At 42.2% G+C, this 13414-nt stretch overlaps 1 protein-coding gene across 1 annotated transcript in view; it reads right to left on the bottom strand.

Annotated features, from left to right (window-relative positions):
* col27a1a (collagen, type XXVII, alpha 1a) overlaps positions 1-13414 on the bottom strand; it is a 64027-nt gene that overhangs the window by 16084 nt on the left and 34529 nt on the right. The window contains exons 13-27 of the mRNA XM_046374607.1: positions 11198-11251; positions 9425-9469; positions 7311-7364; positions 7055-7099; positions 5544-5597; positions 5116-5169; positions 4735-4788; positions 4584-4637; positions 4161-4214; positions 3968-4012; positions 2073-2126; positions 1936-1980; positions 1802-1855; positions 1657-1710; positions 213-266 (exon numbers count right to left, since the gene is read on the bottom strand). Of these exons, the coding sequence (XP_046230563.1) occupies positions 213-266; positions 1657-1710; positions 1802-1855; positions 1936-1980; positions 2073-2126; positions 3968-4012; positions 4161-4214; positions 4584-4637; positions 4735-4788; positions 5116-5169; positions 5544-5597; positions 7055-7099; positions 7311-7364; positions 9425-9469; positions 11198-11251 (774 nt within the window). The remainder of the gene's footprint in view (positions 1-212; positions 267-1656; positions 1711-1801; positions 1856-1935; positions 1981-2072; positions 2127-3967; positions 4013-4160; positions 4215-4583; positions 4638-4734; positions 4789-5115; positions 5170-5543; positions 5598-7054; positions 7100-7310; positions 7365-9424; positions 9470-11197; positions 11252-13414) is intronic.

Below are 13414 nucleotides of genomic sequence, written 5' to 3'. Positions count from 1 at the left end.
TTAACACTACATGCTAATAACACCTACAACTGCTTTCTCAAAGGCAGCTTTGTTTAGGCTTTTGTCTGTTGTTGATTGTTAGTTTTCTGGCTCATACTGGGCTTCAAACTAGAGGCCCCGGACATTGCTACAGCTCACTGATAGCACACTGTCATCTGCAAATGTGATCAGGTGAGAAGAAGGGAGAAGGAAGCAAAAGAGTGGTGACTTACTGGTCTTCCTGGTGGTCCTGTAGGCCCGGTCTCACCTGGTGTCCCTGGGTGACCCTATCATATGAACACAGGCACAAACACACACAGGACATCAGTGACAAGTGGCACAAAGCAGGCTGTTATACACACAAATAAGTAATATACAGCAAATGTAAAAAACTGCAACCAATAATGACATCGAGGAGTACTTCAGTTGTCGTAGCATAAACCCATGACACTTACAAAACTTACACTAACATGACACTGGAATCAGGTTTTCACAAAGTGACTCTAACTTGGATTTCAGTCACACACACATGCATGTGCACGCAAGCGTACATCTGCAGAAATGCTCCGCAAACTGCTAACCACATCCACTGCACCAATAAAAGACAATGGGCAATAGAGAAAAACAGAAACCCTGAGGAGATGATTTTATATCTGAAAACATACTGCTTCTGGCTGCTTTCTGGCTCTCCTTTATTGCACCTCAATTTTCAGCTGGCCCATTTGTAAAAGCATAACTATGTAATGGGGAACATTTTCAGTCAGACCACTCAGATCAGCTGAGTGGTCAATAAAATCTATGCTATATGCAGCACAGTAGGCAACTCTGATCTCATGCACCCACAGGAATAAATTGTAAATGCCTGCTGGTCAGCTCCCTTCACTTTGTGTGATGAAGTCTCTTCCTCGGGGTCTGTTTCTGTTTTGCGGCCGAGAGAGCGGGACGACACAGAACTTCCTTATAAGTGTGTGTGTTTGTGAGTGTGTGTGTGGTTAAGTCCTGGGAGAAATCCAACTGGCTGTTGGCCAGACGGAAACTTCTCTCTGTTTCAGCAAGAATGACTAAATTCCTACCCGCTCCAGCCAGTCGTACAGTAAATATTAGATGGTCCATATCAGATAAAGACAATCCATGACAGAGCAGCCACTTGCTTTGTTTGAAAGAGCGAGGTGATGTGTGTGACAGTGGTAAAGTAAAGAAACAAGAGACCTCAAGGGGCGCTTTGGTGTCACGTGGATTGTAGAGGAAATATGGATGGATGTCTGAAAGCGTATCAGTCTTTTTCTTCTTCTTCGTTATGCTTTTGAGCAAAAATTTCAGCAACAGCTGGAGTTTCAGAATGAAAAGTCAGCACTAAATACAACCAAGGAGGTAAATCATTGGAAGCTGGAACTGTTTCTCCCTTTGTTTAAACAGCCTTTTTCGAGCTTTCCTGCCTCCTGCCAAGTGCCAAACCACTGCGAAAAAAAATAAGTTATCCATAGGGTGATGCGCCTCCGCTCCCCTAATCCCACCCAGCAGTATATTCCCATGGGAATAACACACACAGTTTAGTTTACGATGGCCTTTTCCTAGGATTTTCTTCACATTGATGCTCATATATTTAAGAATTTGTAAAAGTCATGGTTCATCAAACTTAAATCCCTCCTCTTCGTCTCACCGTTCTTCACGTCTTACCATCGATCCCTTTTCTCCAGGTGGTCCGGGAAGGCCCATCTCCCCTCGATCTCCCTAAAGATACACATAACAACACAACATTCAGTTCTCAAAGTTGTTAGGGCCTGTAACAAACTAACAATGAATTTCCAAGGAGTTATTTTACCTTCTCTCCTGCCAGTCCTGCCTCTCCCACAGGTCCGATGAAACCCACCAACCCCTGAAATACACAGACTCAGTGTTGGCTCAATAGACATTTGGGGGGAAAAAAATGGAGGTGGCTCTGTTAGGGTTTCTTACTCTTTCTCCCATGGGTCCAACGTTTCCTGCGATACCAGGTTCTCCCTGCAGAGATAAAATAATTAAAGCGACATTTTTTCTTTTATATTTTGAAGAAAAACGGAAATAAAATACATGTGAGTATTGACTTTATTCACCTTGACTCCCTCTGGACCAACCTTCCCAGGAAATCCTTTCCTGCCCATTCTACCCTGAAAAAGGACACGGCACAGAATAATGAATAGTGTACAGACATGAATATTCAGGACTGGCTTCCTGTGAGATGACAGTTTGAAGGGCGAGCTGGGAAGCAGGCCACAGACGTTGCAGCTCAGCTGTATGTGTCGCCGAAATATGCGATGGCATCGACAGGTAATGCTGACACTACATTCTGGCAGGCTGTGAAAGTGTTCAATGACTGCAATGTTCCTCTTGTACAGACAGTAATTCCCAGGGTTGGGGGGATAAAGTGCTTTTTTACCAGCAATAACTCCAGGTCACAATGTCAAAGCCAAACTCCATCTTAGGGCTGAGTGACTCAACAATTCCAAAGTTCGACTCCAGAAAGGTTGGCAGCTTTTATGAGGCAGTACAGGCTGACACTGTATTCCACTCAGAAGCGCATAGTAAAAGCAGATGTTTGTAGTAACGTGAGAATTAATATGATCTGTCCAGGATTTTCTTGTCACCTGATTTAGATTTATGTCTGTGACTGACCGAATTAGCCAAAGAAAGAAACGCTTAGAGAAAGAACAGAAACTGGAACAAGAGAGAGGGATGAAGAACAACTGAGAAGGTGTGGAGGTAAAAAAAAAAAGAAAAAAAAAAAGGTAAGACAGAGGTAAAGAGAGTGTGTCATTTGGAGCAGAGCGGTGAAACTAAAACGAAAGACGGCTGAGGGGCTGGACGAGGTGGAGCAACGGGAGGAGCTGTGGCACCTGGCCGGAGATCAATCACAGCTCCTGAAGGAGTCATACAGCACTTCCTCTCAGACAGAGGGGAGAGACGAGTGGGTGGGTGGGTGGCTGAGTAGGTGGGAGGTGGGAGGGAGGATGGAGGATGGAGGGGCTTACAGTCAAAGAAAGTACAGGGCGACTGGGAGTAGGAAGACAAAAAAGATCCAGAAAAACAGGTAGCATTGGGAATAATGCTAGAAAAAAGTTAGAAAAGTAATGATAGATTTTTCTTTGTCATTTAATAAAGAACTTGTGAAATGAAGTCAACAATTCTTATTTTCCTGCAGTGGCCCATTAACATCTTCCCGCATTTTATAGCAGCTATAAATCTTGCCACCTGTAAACATGGTGATGATAGTTATCACCCCCTGGTGGACAAGAGTATGGATTGCATGCAGTCATTCATCGTGACAGGAATATCATCCAGAGACAAGACATGGCAGCCTCCACTTTACTCCAACCATACAGCATCTCTCTAACACAAACCATGAAAATGACGATCTATTCTATTACCTCAAATAAATTTCAGGTTAATTCTCACTGTGGCACAAATTTTTGGATGCACGATTACAATGAAGCAACTGAATTATAATGTAATCTGTCCAGCCAGAAGAAACAAAAAGTCAAACATGATTTAAAGCAAAGACAGAAGGATGATATGAAGCATTCAATGCCTCCTCTGTTCACTCATGTAGAGTTCCATTAGTGTGCTTTCACTGCATGCATTTCATTGTTGCAAACTGCAAGCTACAAGAGCAGTTCAGACCGTGCAAACAGATTTAACCTCACGCTGCAGTCCCACAGACTCAGTGATAACTCTATCCCTTCCTGTTCCTTTGATTTGTTCACCACAGACACACAAAGGATATGGAACGAAACCACAACGATGTCCTGCGTGGGATACAGTTTAAACAAACATGCAAACTTACATGAGCGTATACACACACACACACACACACACACAGACTCTGTGTTTCTCCATGACTAAACACACATGAATGTTATGTTTTCTACTGGTAACAGTGAACCCTCTAATCAGCTCTCTCTCCTGCCCGTCCAGCAGCCAGGCAACACCAGGTGTTTATCTAATAACTCACCTCCAGTCCTGTTGGGCCTGGTGGTCCAATCGGGCCCTCGTCTCCCTGGAAACAGATGATATTGATCTTAGCATGAATTATGTTTGGGGACATAAAGCAGCGCTTAGCAAAGAGAAGCCTTGTGCAGTAAAACCTTTAATGCCTTTAGGCGCTTTGGGGTTGTTTTGATGTGGGCAGCGTCTGACAGTCTTACCTCCAAGCCAGGAACCCCTCGTGGCCCCGGTAAACCTCTGGCCCCCGGCTTTCCCTGGGTGGGTAAAAAGCAGTCGTCAAATGAATGCTAGTGTGTAAAGGTAAATGTAGTATTTACACATGTGTTTTTAGGCAAGAGTGGCGTGGCTCTGTGGAAGGCAATGTTGGTCTTTTCGATTAGTCAGTCCACCACTTTGGTCCAGACAGAAATATCTCAACAACTAGTCACAGTCACAGTCCACAGAGGACGAAGCTTTATGACTTCCTCAGTCACTCAGTGGACACACTGACATTAGCATTTAGCTCCGAGTGAAACCTCACAGAGCTGCTAGCATGACTGTGGACGCTTTGTCTTGTCCTGTTTTAGATTTTCACACAAACACTAGTTGACAGACATCTCAGCCAAGATGATGGTTTTTCTCACCTTTGGTCCTTCAAGGCCGTTCTCTCCTGGTGGTCCCATGTCGCCAGGGAAACCCTGTCATGAGCAATCAAAACAAAATAAAACAAAAAGATTTCTATTATCTGTCTCAAATACAGACTCACGCATTCAGTGAAGTAATGTAAATACAAACCTCTGGGCCTGGTGGTCCAGGTGCACCATCAGGGCCTCTCTCTCCTATCTTGCCCTGTAGCAAAGACAACCAAGAAAGCAAGAAATGTCTTTAAGGAGTTAGATGAGAAGACTATGACCCCTTGAATATCTGTCCATTCAGTATAAGGCTACAGCTTATACAGCTTTGATAGTTCTGAAGGGTGGATTTTGTTACCTTCAGAGTCAGGCAGAGTTGATTCTAGTTTTCATGCTAAGCTAACCTAATTGACCTAACATATATGTGAGCGCTGTCAATCATTTTGATCAGGAAAGAGGATAATAAGTTGATGAAAAGATGAAAAGCACTATGTCCACATTTTATCATTTCAACGCATTTCTGGTCATTAAAGTCAGAGCTAACCTGTGGTCCTGGTTTCCCACGGATGCCTGGTAACCCCGGAGCCCCCTGGATGCCCTGTCCAATACAAACACAACATGCAAAATCAGTCAGACACTGTTCCGAAGCAAAAAAACAGATCTTTTCTTGGGACGCAGACATTAGACATGCATAACTCTGCTCAGTATTCCTGTTATCTCTTGGGATCACTTTGTTCTGTGATGCTAAAGGGCTTCGATTCTGCTTACACACACAGACAAATGAGAGGGTTTTTACATAAGAATTTCCACAAGATGAACACAGCACACATCTGGCTAAGTCATTTTGCAAAGTTTTGCAACAAAGCTGAGGAACTGAGGGACGTGTGTGCAGCATGCAGGGCAGGGGCTGACAGAAGATGAACATTTTGAACATAGCTTCATCTATATACACGTGGCGCAGCCGTGATCTACCTTGTCTCCTTTGTAACCAGTCTCCCCTTGCTCTCCAGGAATCCCAATTTCACCCTGATGCAGGAAGATGAAATGTATGGACAGAGGGAAAGAAAAATGAAGAACATCAGGGGGAGTTGTAATTTTCTACTTCATATTTCACATTCAGCTTTTGCAACAGACAATACTGACTAGCGGAGCATACATTACAAACATTCACACACATGAATTTAGTGCATTGCTTAAGCCAAGTTCCGCATGTGGTGTCGATCTGTTTTATGAAAGGCATCGATAGCAATTACTCCATGCTGTCCACCCACATGTCTTAGAGAATAAGCCGGTGTTCAGCTGATTAGTAACAGCAGAAAATTAATTATCCTAACTATGGACTGAACAGCCTCCTTACAGATGTGAAGCAAAGCTTGCTGGGACCTTCTCTGTCGTTTGTAAGTTTAGGGAAGGTGATTTTTGTAATTGTGCATTTTTCTGATCAGAATGATTGTGAGATTGCACCGCTGGCATTGGCTTCAGATTTTGGCGATAGATAGGTGACTGTTGAGTCTCATTCCCAGGCCATCAGACACAGTCATTTTGAATGAAACTCAACAGTCAACGATCTTTCTCCACAACTGCTAATTGCATCTTTAAATCTCTGATTATATCTACGGGTGCAATCATTTCCCAAGATTCTGTTTCAGAGCCTTTCAAGCAGTTTCCAAAATGCGACTCGTCAAAGTTGAGCAGGATTATGCTTGTTTTTGCTCTCCTAATTCTTTGAAATTCTTTTCAATTTTGATTAATATTGTTTTATTTATTATTTTAGTTTTCTTTTTAAACATCTATCTGGTTAAATGGTGTCTTTTCATCAATAATAATTATAGCATTATTAGTTAAAAACTGAACTTTCATTTGCTTTCTTGCAGAGAGTTAAACAAGAAGACTGACAGAAAGCTCGAGCCAGCAGCTGCTTACACACTGGCATCAGGGGGAAACAGCTAGCCTGACTCTATCATGAGGTTAGCAAAAAAAAACAAAAAAAACAAAAAAAAAGACATGAGCACATCTAAAGCTCAGTAATTAACACTTTCTCTCTCATTAGCTTAATTTATGCTGGAGGTTCTTCCTCAATGTGAGGTTGCCTGGCATCCAGCAGAGACTCCAGAAAGTCACTGCACTACACCGAAGAAAATAGTCCTGCACATAGACTCCTGTTAACCGTGAATAGTCAGTTTACACTTAACCTTTTGACAGACTGAACTAACAAGAAAGTGGAGCAGCTGAAGGTTCTTTTAACATGTTACACAATGGATTTCAGATGGATTTAATGTCTTATGTCAGTTGAAATTACAGAAACCTCATGCTTTTTTTGCATGAAAAATCATCAGAAGTTGAGTGTGGCTGCAGGTGGGACCGACTGAAAGCATGCTCGGCGTCTAAAGGTCGGACAGAGACGGCTACAGTAGGACGCAAAGGAGTACACATCCATCACATGCTGCTCAAACACAGGCCAATAACAGGAATATTCAGATCACCTTATCACCTTTCAGTCCTGGTTCTCCTGGATTGCCGGGCACGCCCTGGAACAAGCACCAACAGACGGGTTAGAAAGCAAACCTCACCTAAAATCCACCCAGAGCAGCTCTTCAGCCCCTTGTCTTGTATTATATAACACACACATATATACACACACATATATATAACACATAATTAAAAGGGCAACCCAAATAAGACGATAAAAGACAAGACACTTGAAGGTAACATTTTCCATCTGCATGTGTCGGAGATTACCTTCAGTCCAGTAGGTCCTGGAAGGCCCATCTCTCCCACAGGTCCCATATCACCCTGATGCCAGAGGAGGGGACAAATGAGAAACATATTCACAGTCAGTGATGTCATGGCCATAAAGTACAGATAAGAACGAGTGCACTTCAGTTCACTTCAGCATCATTAAATATAAGAATGAGCCTCATTGTCTTGTTTCCAAATTATCCACTCTGCCATCACATTGCAGACAACGGATGAATAATATATGACCAAATTCAAGAGATAAGGAGAAGATCCTGCAGTCTGATGCCAAGATTGTGTTTCATCTGAAGCCTGAATCAAATGATGTGAGTGTAACAAACAAATGCTCAAGGTTAACATTTGTTCCATCACTGGAAAAGGAACCAAGAAACCAGAGCAAGACTGCAGACATCATAGCAAAGGAGAACTGGGTTTCATTTCAGTCAGTAAAGGCCCAATTATGCAAATCGTACAAAGACTTAACTGGATTATCTGCTCTCTTGTCTTGTCTTGTCCGTGAAATCGCTTGAAGCATCACAGGCTGCTAGCAGTTATCTTATTTTCCCTCTCTGTTGCTCTGCACTTTCTGCTTGTAATGACTTACAGGGTGGCCTTGGCTTGGTTTATTAAATATTTGTCCCTCTGTTAATACTGTAGTATCTGCATGTGTGACAGAGGATGTAACACACTGTAGAAAAGTCCCGCATAAGAAGTCACTTAATTTGGTGATGACAGTTGGAAGCTTCAGTGCGAGGTGGGGGGGTGGGGGGGATTTAATGTATTCTCTTGCTTCTCCTGTTATTGAATTTCTGTTACTGTTACCTCACTTTAAGTGTCTGTGACTCTTTGAGTCTCTGCATACTCATGAGCCTTGATCTGTCCGTTCGGCTTGTGTGCACAATCCAATGAAAACAGTCGAACCACATTTGTTTTATTCGGGATTCAGCTGGAGTGATTTGCCTCTAAAAAAGCAACAGTATCTGGTCTGTGGCTCCAGAGCCACAGGCCTCCAGAGGGCCCACTGACACTTAACTGTCCCTGTCAGCCACATATTTCCAGCTTTCCTGTCCAAATTGCAGAGATGCATGAAGAAATACAATGTATTATACTGTACAATGTTTTTAATTGAATGATGATTTCAGGGTTCATTATCAATACGTACCACAGGGGGCACCCTGGTTCAGTTCAACCTTTTCAGCCCCGATCATGTGTACACATGGCCCACAAAAAAAAAAAAACAAAAAAAAACATTGCACTGCCACCACAGTTGCAAATTTTCCTCTGGGTAATTTGTGTACATGCTAACACTTTCACTTCTTCAGCAGTGGCCTGCCTTCACCCTAAGCTGAGGCGTGCAGTCCCCCAGGAAGGGTGTTTGTTTATTTATATCTCTGAAGTGCAGCTCAGTGCTGCACTGTACAGCAAACTGTTGGGTCACATGGATGCAGAGGACATGAAGCTCAGAGCAGAGCTGTAATCAGAGAGTCCTCCAATTACAGGCCTTCTGCCACCACCGGTGGCCTAGAATAGACCGGGAGGAGCAGCAGCGTCAGGACACGACAAGAGAAACCAGGGAGACGTTATAATCAGACATAATTATGTGGCTGCTGGGCCGGGCAGGCGTGGAGGGCAAGGTGATGGGTGGGTGAGGGGAAGGGGGGGAGTTCCTGTTCAAAAATAGTTAATAATAGAGGGATTCAAGAGGAAAACAATACGCTTTGTTCAAGTCTGTCTGATTGATCAGACAGTGGATCGTGTCCTGTTTGTCATGAGAAGAAGTGGGAGGTGCAAATGGCATAATTCAGCAACTTTACATTCAACATAACTTTGTTTTCCATCCTGGATTCCAAAGAAACCACCCACTTTCACTATTTAAATATGTTTAGAGTGTTGAACAACCTACACAGAGTGGTTGGTTTCCCACAAACGTGGCTGGCAGCGTAAATAATGATGAGAGCTAATTGAGAGCATTTTTTCAATTAGGCAGACATATTCAGTTTCATTTAAATACAGTCATTTGCAGCTATGTATTTATGGAATAAGTGTCTCGGAAAATAGGATGTTTAAGCCGAGGGGAGCACACAGACTACACACAGAAACACACACAACCTACTCACAATAAGTCCAAGGACTCCGTTTGGACCGGGGGCTCCCATCTCACCCTAGTCAGAGAGGAGGAGAGAGCGAGTGAGATGAAGGGAGAGGGAGAAGGAACAAGTTTCTGGGGTTATTGGCTCTTTTTTAAACAAACATGCTCAGAAGAGTGGCTCAGTGTTCATCACAGCTTATGACAGAGGGGGCTGTGTGTGCGTGTGTGTGTGTGTGCGTGTGTGTGTGTGTGTCTGAGGTGAAGGTAAAGGGGGGTGTGAGCCCGTCGTCCCACTGTGACTTTTTCAAACCAGCAGGTTCATTCTCCCTCCCAAAATGAAAGAGACTGACAGAAGTTTGTGCAGACATTCATGACCTTCAGAGGATGAATCCTAATGTCTGTCCTGTAGCGCCACCAGCAGCTCAACGTTTTCATTTATCCTGTGACACATCACCCACCAGATGAACTGGTGCAATCATTCATCATTTATCCTAGTGACTCCTGACTTTTCTTCTGCTTTTTTTCAGCCTTTTTTCTTTAACTTTGCCAGGTTTTGTCACAAATATTGTCAAAAATATTACAGCAATTCAAAATCACAAATTCTGCATTAGTGTAAATTTGCTTCCTGGAGAGACACCAAATTTTTCTTTTGGTTCTCAAAATGAAAATGCTTTCATTCATGTTTCTCACGTGATAAAATGTTTGCTAATTGGTTGACCGTCATCATCGTCATCACTGGTTCACAGTTGAGCAAATACTTGCAAAACAAGTGACCTTCTCATTAGCCTCAGCTGTTCTTTCTGTTTGGTGCTACTTACCAAATTTTAGCACACTTACACACTGATCTAAGAAAGTGATCATTGCAAATATTACACCTGCTGAGCATCAGCATATTAGAGCTGACGACAGACTGGCTCATGTGGGGAGAAAATATGTAAAGTGTATCATCAAGGATTAAATAAACCCATTGTGCAGGTCATTCAAATCGTACACAAACATCTGATGTGTCTGAAATTAAGACTCCTTACTCTAAATGAAAGAAAAAAGGAATTCAGCAACAACAAGCTCAAAGAGTGGTGTGTGAGCGACGTCTTCAAATGTAAATGCACTTTATGTTTGTTATGTGTTTCAGAGTTTGTTAGAGAGCAACTTGTTGATGTGTTTATGTCATTATTTAAGATCTTTCCACTCGGACCGATGAAGTGCTTCATTCGTCACAATGACATGCTAATATCAAATAATTTGATGCCTTCCATATGGACACAAACACACAAAGGTCCATGCTGACCAGTCTTTACTTAATTGGGAACAGCTACTCAAAACGACATTCTCTTACATCATTTACTATTCTTGGATATCACCTCCTTATAAAGCTGTGTGTACGTTGCCAGTTTACTCTGGTGAATGGAAAAGGTTGCATTTGAAAGCCAGGCTGACTAGCTGGCTTTCACTCACCCAGCACCCTTTAGTACGACAGGTTTTTGAAACCGAGTGCCAAGTAAAATTATCGACAACAGAGGAAGGCATGTGATGAAATTAAATACTGCAGTAAAGCTCGTGTGAAGCAAAAAAAAAAATCCAAAAAAAAGAAAACTTAAAATAAAACAGAGGCAAACTACTGGACTGCCAGATGATTTACTCACCAGCGCTGCCAGCTTGTCAGTACTAAAACACCAGGGGGGTGGGAGGTCCTGAGTGAAACCACTGCTCTCAGTTTGTGTGGGTGTATGTGTGAGGGCTGTGTGTTTGAGCGGTTATGTATTTAGGTGTGTGACTGGGAGCGACTGAGTGTGTCACATACTGGCTCTCCATCTGGTCCAGGTGGTCCTCTCTCCCCGACGTCCCCTGGAAACCCCTGAAGACGGAGAGAGTAGCTTTTATGTTCTGCTGCACTCAAAATGGTGACAATCAAACTCACACATCCAACAAATGTAACAACTCCTGTCTGCCTTACTGAACCTGCAATAACTGTTTCTTTGTGGTATATTTATTTACACTAATTAAGTTGATATAGTGAACTTGTTGGCAAAGAGTTTGCTTATTTACAAGTCCACCAGTCATTTGGAGTCATGTCTCTGGCCACCAGATGTACATACGTCCAATATTTATTGTCCTTTTAAGCTCTGTTTGGTCTTCACCAACTCTTAAGGTAAAAATCTGGCTTTTTGCCTGCTAAATGCTCCACTATGTTCACCAGCTAGTTGCTAACTTTGTCTGTCTGCTGCTTGGTACTCTGCAGCTAAGAGTACAGTTGTTTTATTAAGAGCTTGAAAACAGCTGCCTGCTGTGTCTACAATCAAAACAGTGAGTTGAAAGATACTATAAAGCAGGGAAGTAATTATAACATATATTGGGGGTGGGGTGGGGGTGCTCTGGGGCTGGGGTCCCCCCAAAGTTGTCTCCATGGTTACGGCCTTGCTATAAAGCTCCATAGAGCTGAGCGGAGCTGCACAGCTGGTGTTTCCATTTTATGCTACTTTACATTATACTTTATACTACCCCACCACATTTTAGAGATAAATATTGTACTATAAATATTTTCATGATATTAAATAAAATACATAAAATACAGTACATATAAATGCATATTACATTCAATAATCCAGTATTAATTTATCCTGTAGTATACAAAGCATCTAAAATTGGTGTCACAATGAAGAACTACAATGTTGAAATGCTCTCACATGTATCTGTCTGATAATATAACATAACCACACTGCATAATGAGTGCTTTTGATACGTTAAGTACATCTTGCTTCTTGCATCTTATACTTTTACTTGAAACAGACTGTGGTACTTCCACTTTTACTTAAGTAAAAGTTCTGAGTACTTCTCCCACCAGTGCATAACAGTAGCGGTGTTGCTAATATAAAAATAATTTGGTCAAAGTTGTCTTAATATACAGTAAACAAAGTTAAATGCAGTGCTCACTGAAATGATTGTGCAGTAACTGCTAAAATAATATAATTACAATCCTCACTCAGAGAATTAAAGAAATTCATTGTAAAGTATGACAAAAATGCTTTTCATTGGAGGAGGGCGTGTTCACTACCGAGACCATGTTTTCACAAATAACAGCGACTGTTACACAACTAACAGTGCTGCTGCGTAATTGCACAGCAATTAGAACAATCTCACTGAGTCAAATATAACATCAGACATAAAGTAATCTGAAATATGTAGAAAATAAGAGCATAATGGTCCCATTATATGCATTAAGTCTATCAGCTGCAGGCTAGCTGCTAAATGCACGAGAGCCACCAGCAGCCAAGTGATTACTCTGTCCATTTGGCGGCAAACGGGATGCTAATCTGAGTCTGTGGTGCTGCAGAGAGAAACCACACCTGCAGAAAGCACGCGTGCCAACGTATCTTAAACCGTGACCGTCGAGAAGTACTCATAAAGAGCACGTTTTGCTACTGTGGCCTCCGCACATTGTTTCAGAAAGGCTAATTACTGTAGATACCTCCAGAAAATGACAGCTATTTTTGAAATAGCAGAGATGTTTTGGATTTACAGCGTGTACTGTATATTTATTTTAACCAGTTAGAAACAGAATCTGCTGACTAAATGTTACTCTTTATGTTTAAGTTTGCTATTTTTTTTTTGTTGCTGTTTTTTTTGGAAGAAAACCAGTCTGGGATAATTCTGCCATTTAGACTTCACACTGAAACAATAATAAATCTTTGTGACAGATGGCATGTAAATGTTCAGCTACCTTTCAGCTGACACGTCCCATCAGGTCAATGACTCAATCATAACTGCGCTAAATGCTGTAATTGTCTTTGCTTTGCTGCTTCCAGGCTGTTGGAAGATTGCATGGAGCTGCTTTATAGGACCAGGAAATTATGCACACAGGGGGAAGCACAAGTGCAACCGAAATCTTTGAAGCATGACAGTGACCCAGAGGATGATTCATACAAGCTGTCACCGCCGCCATACAAACTAAGGACAAATGTGGGAAACAAAGCTTTGCCAGGAACAGAGCTTAAAAAAAGGCCTCTCAGGAGATTCACAC

The sequence above is a fragment of the Scatophagus argus genome, chromosome 20, assembly GCF_020382885.2.
Source record: "Scatophagus argus isolate fScaArg1 chromosome 20, fScaArg1.pri, whole genome shotgun sequence".
Classification (NCBI taxonomy): domain Eukaryota; kingdom Metazoa; phylum Chordata; class Actinopteri; family Scatophagidae; genus Scatophagus; species Scatophagus argus.
This window is presented reverse-complemented; position numbering and strand designations above follow the sequence as displayed.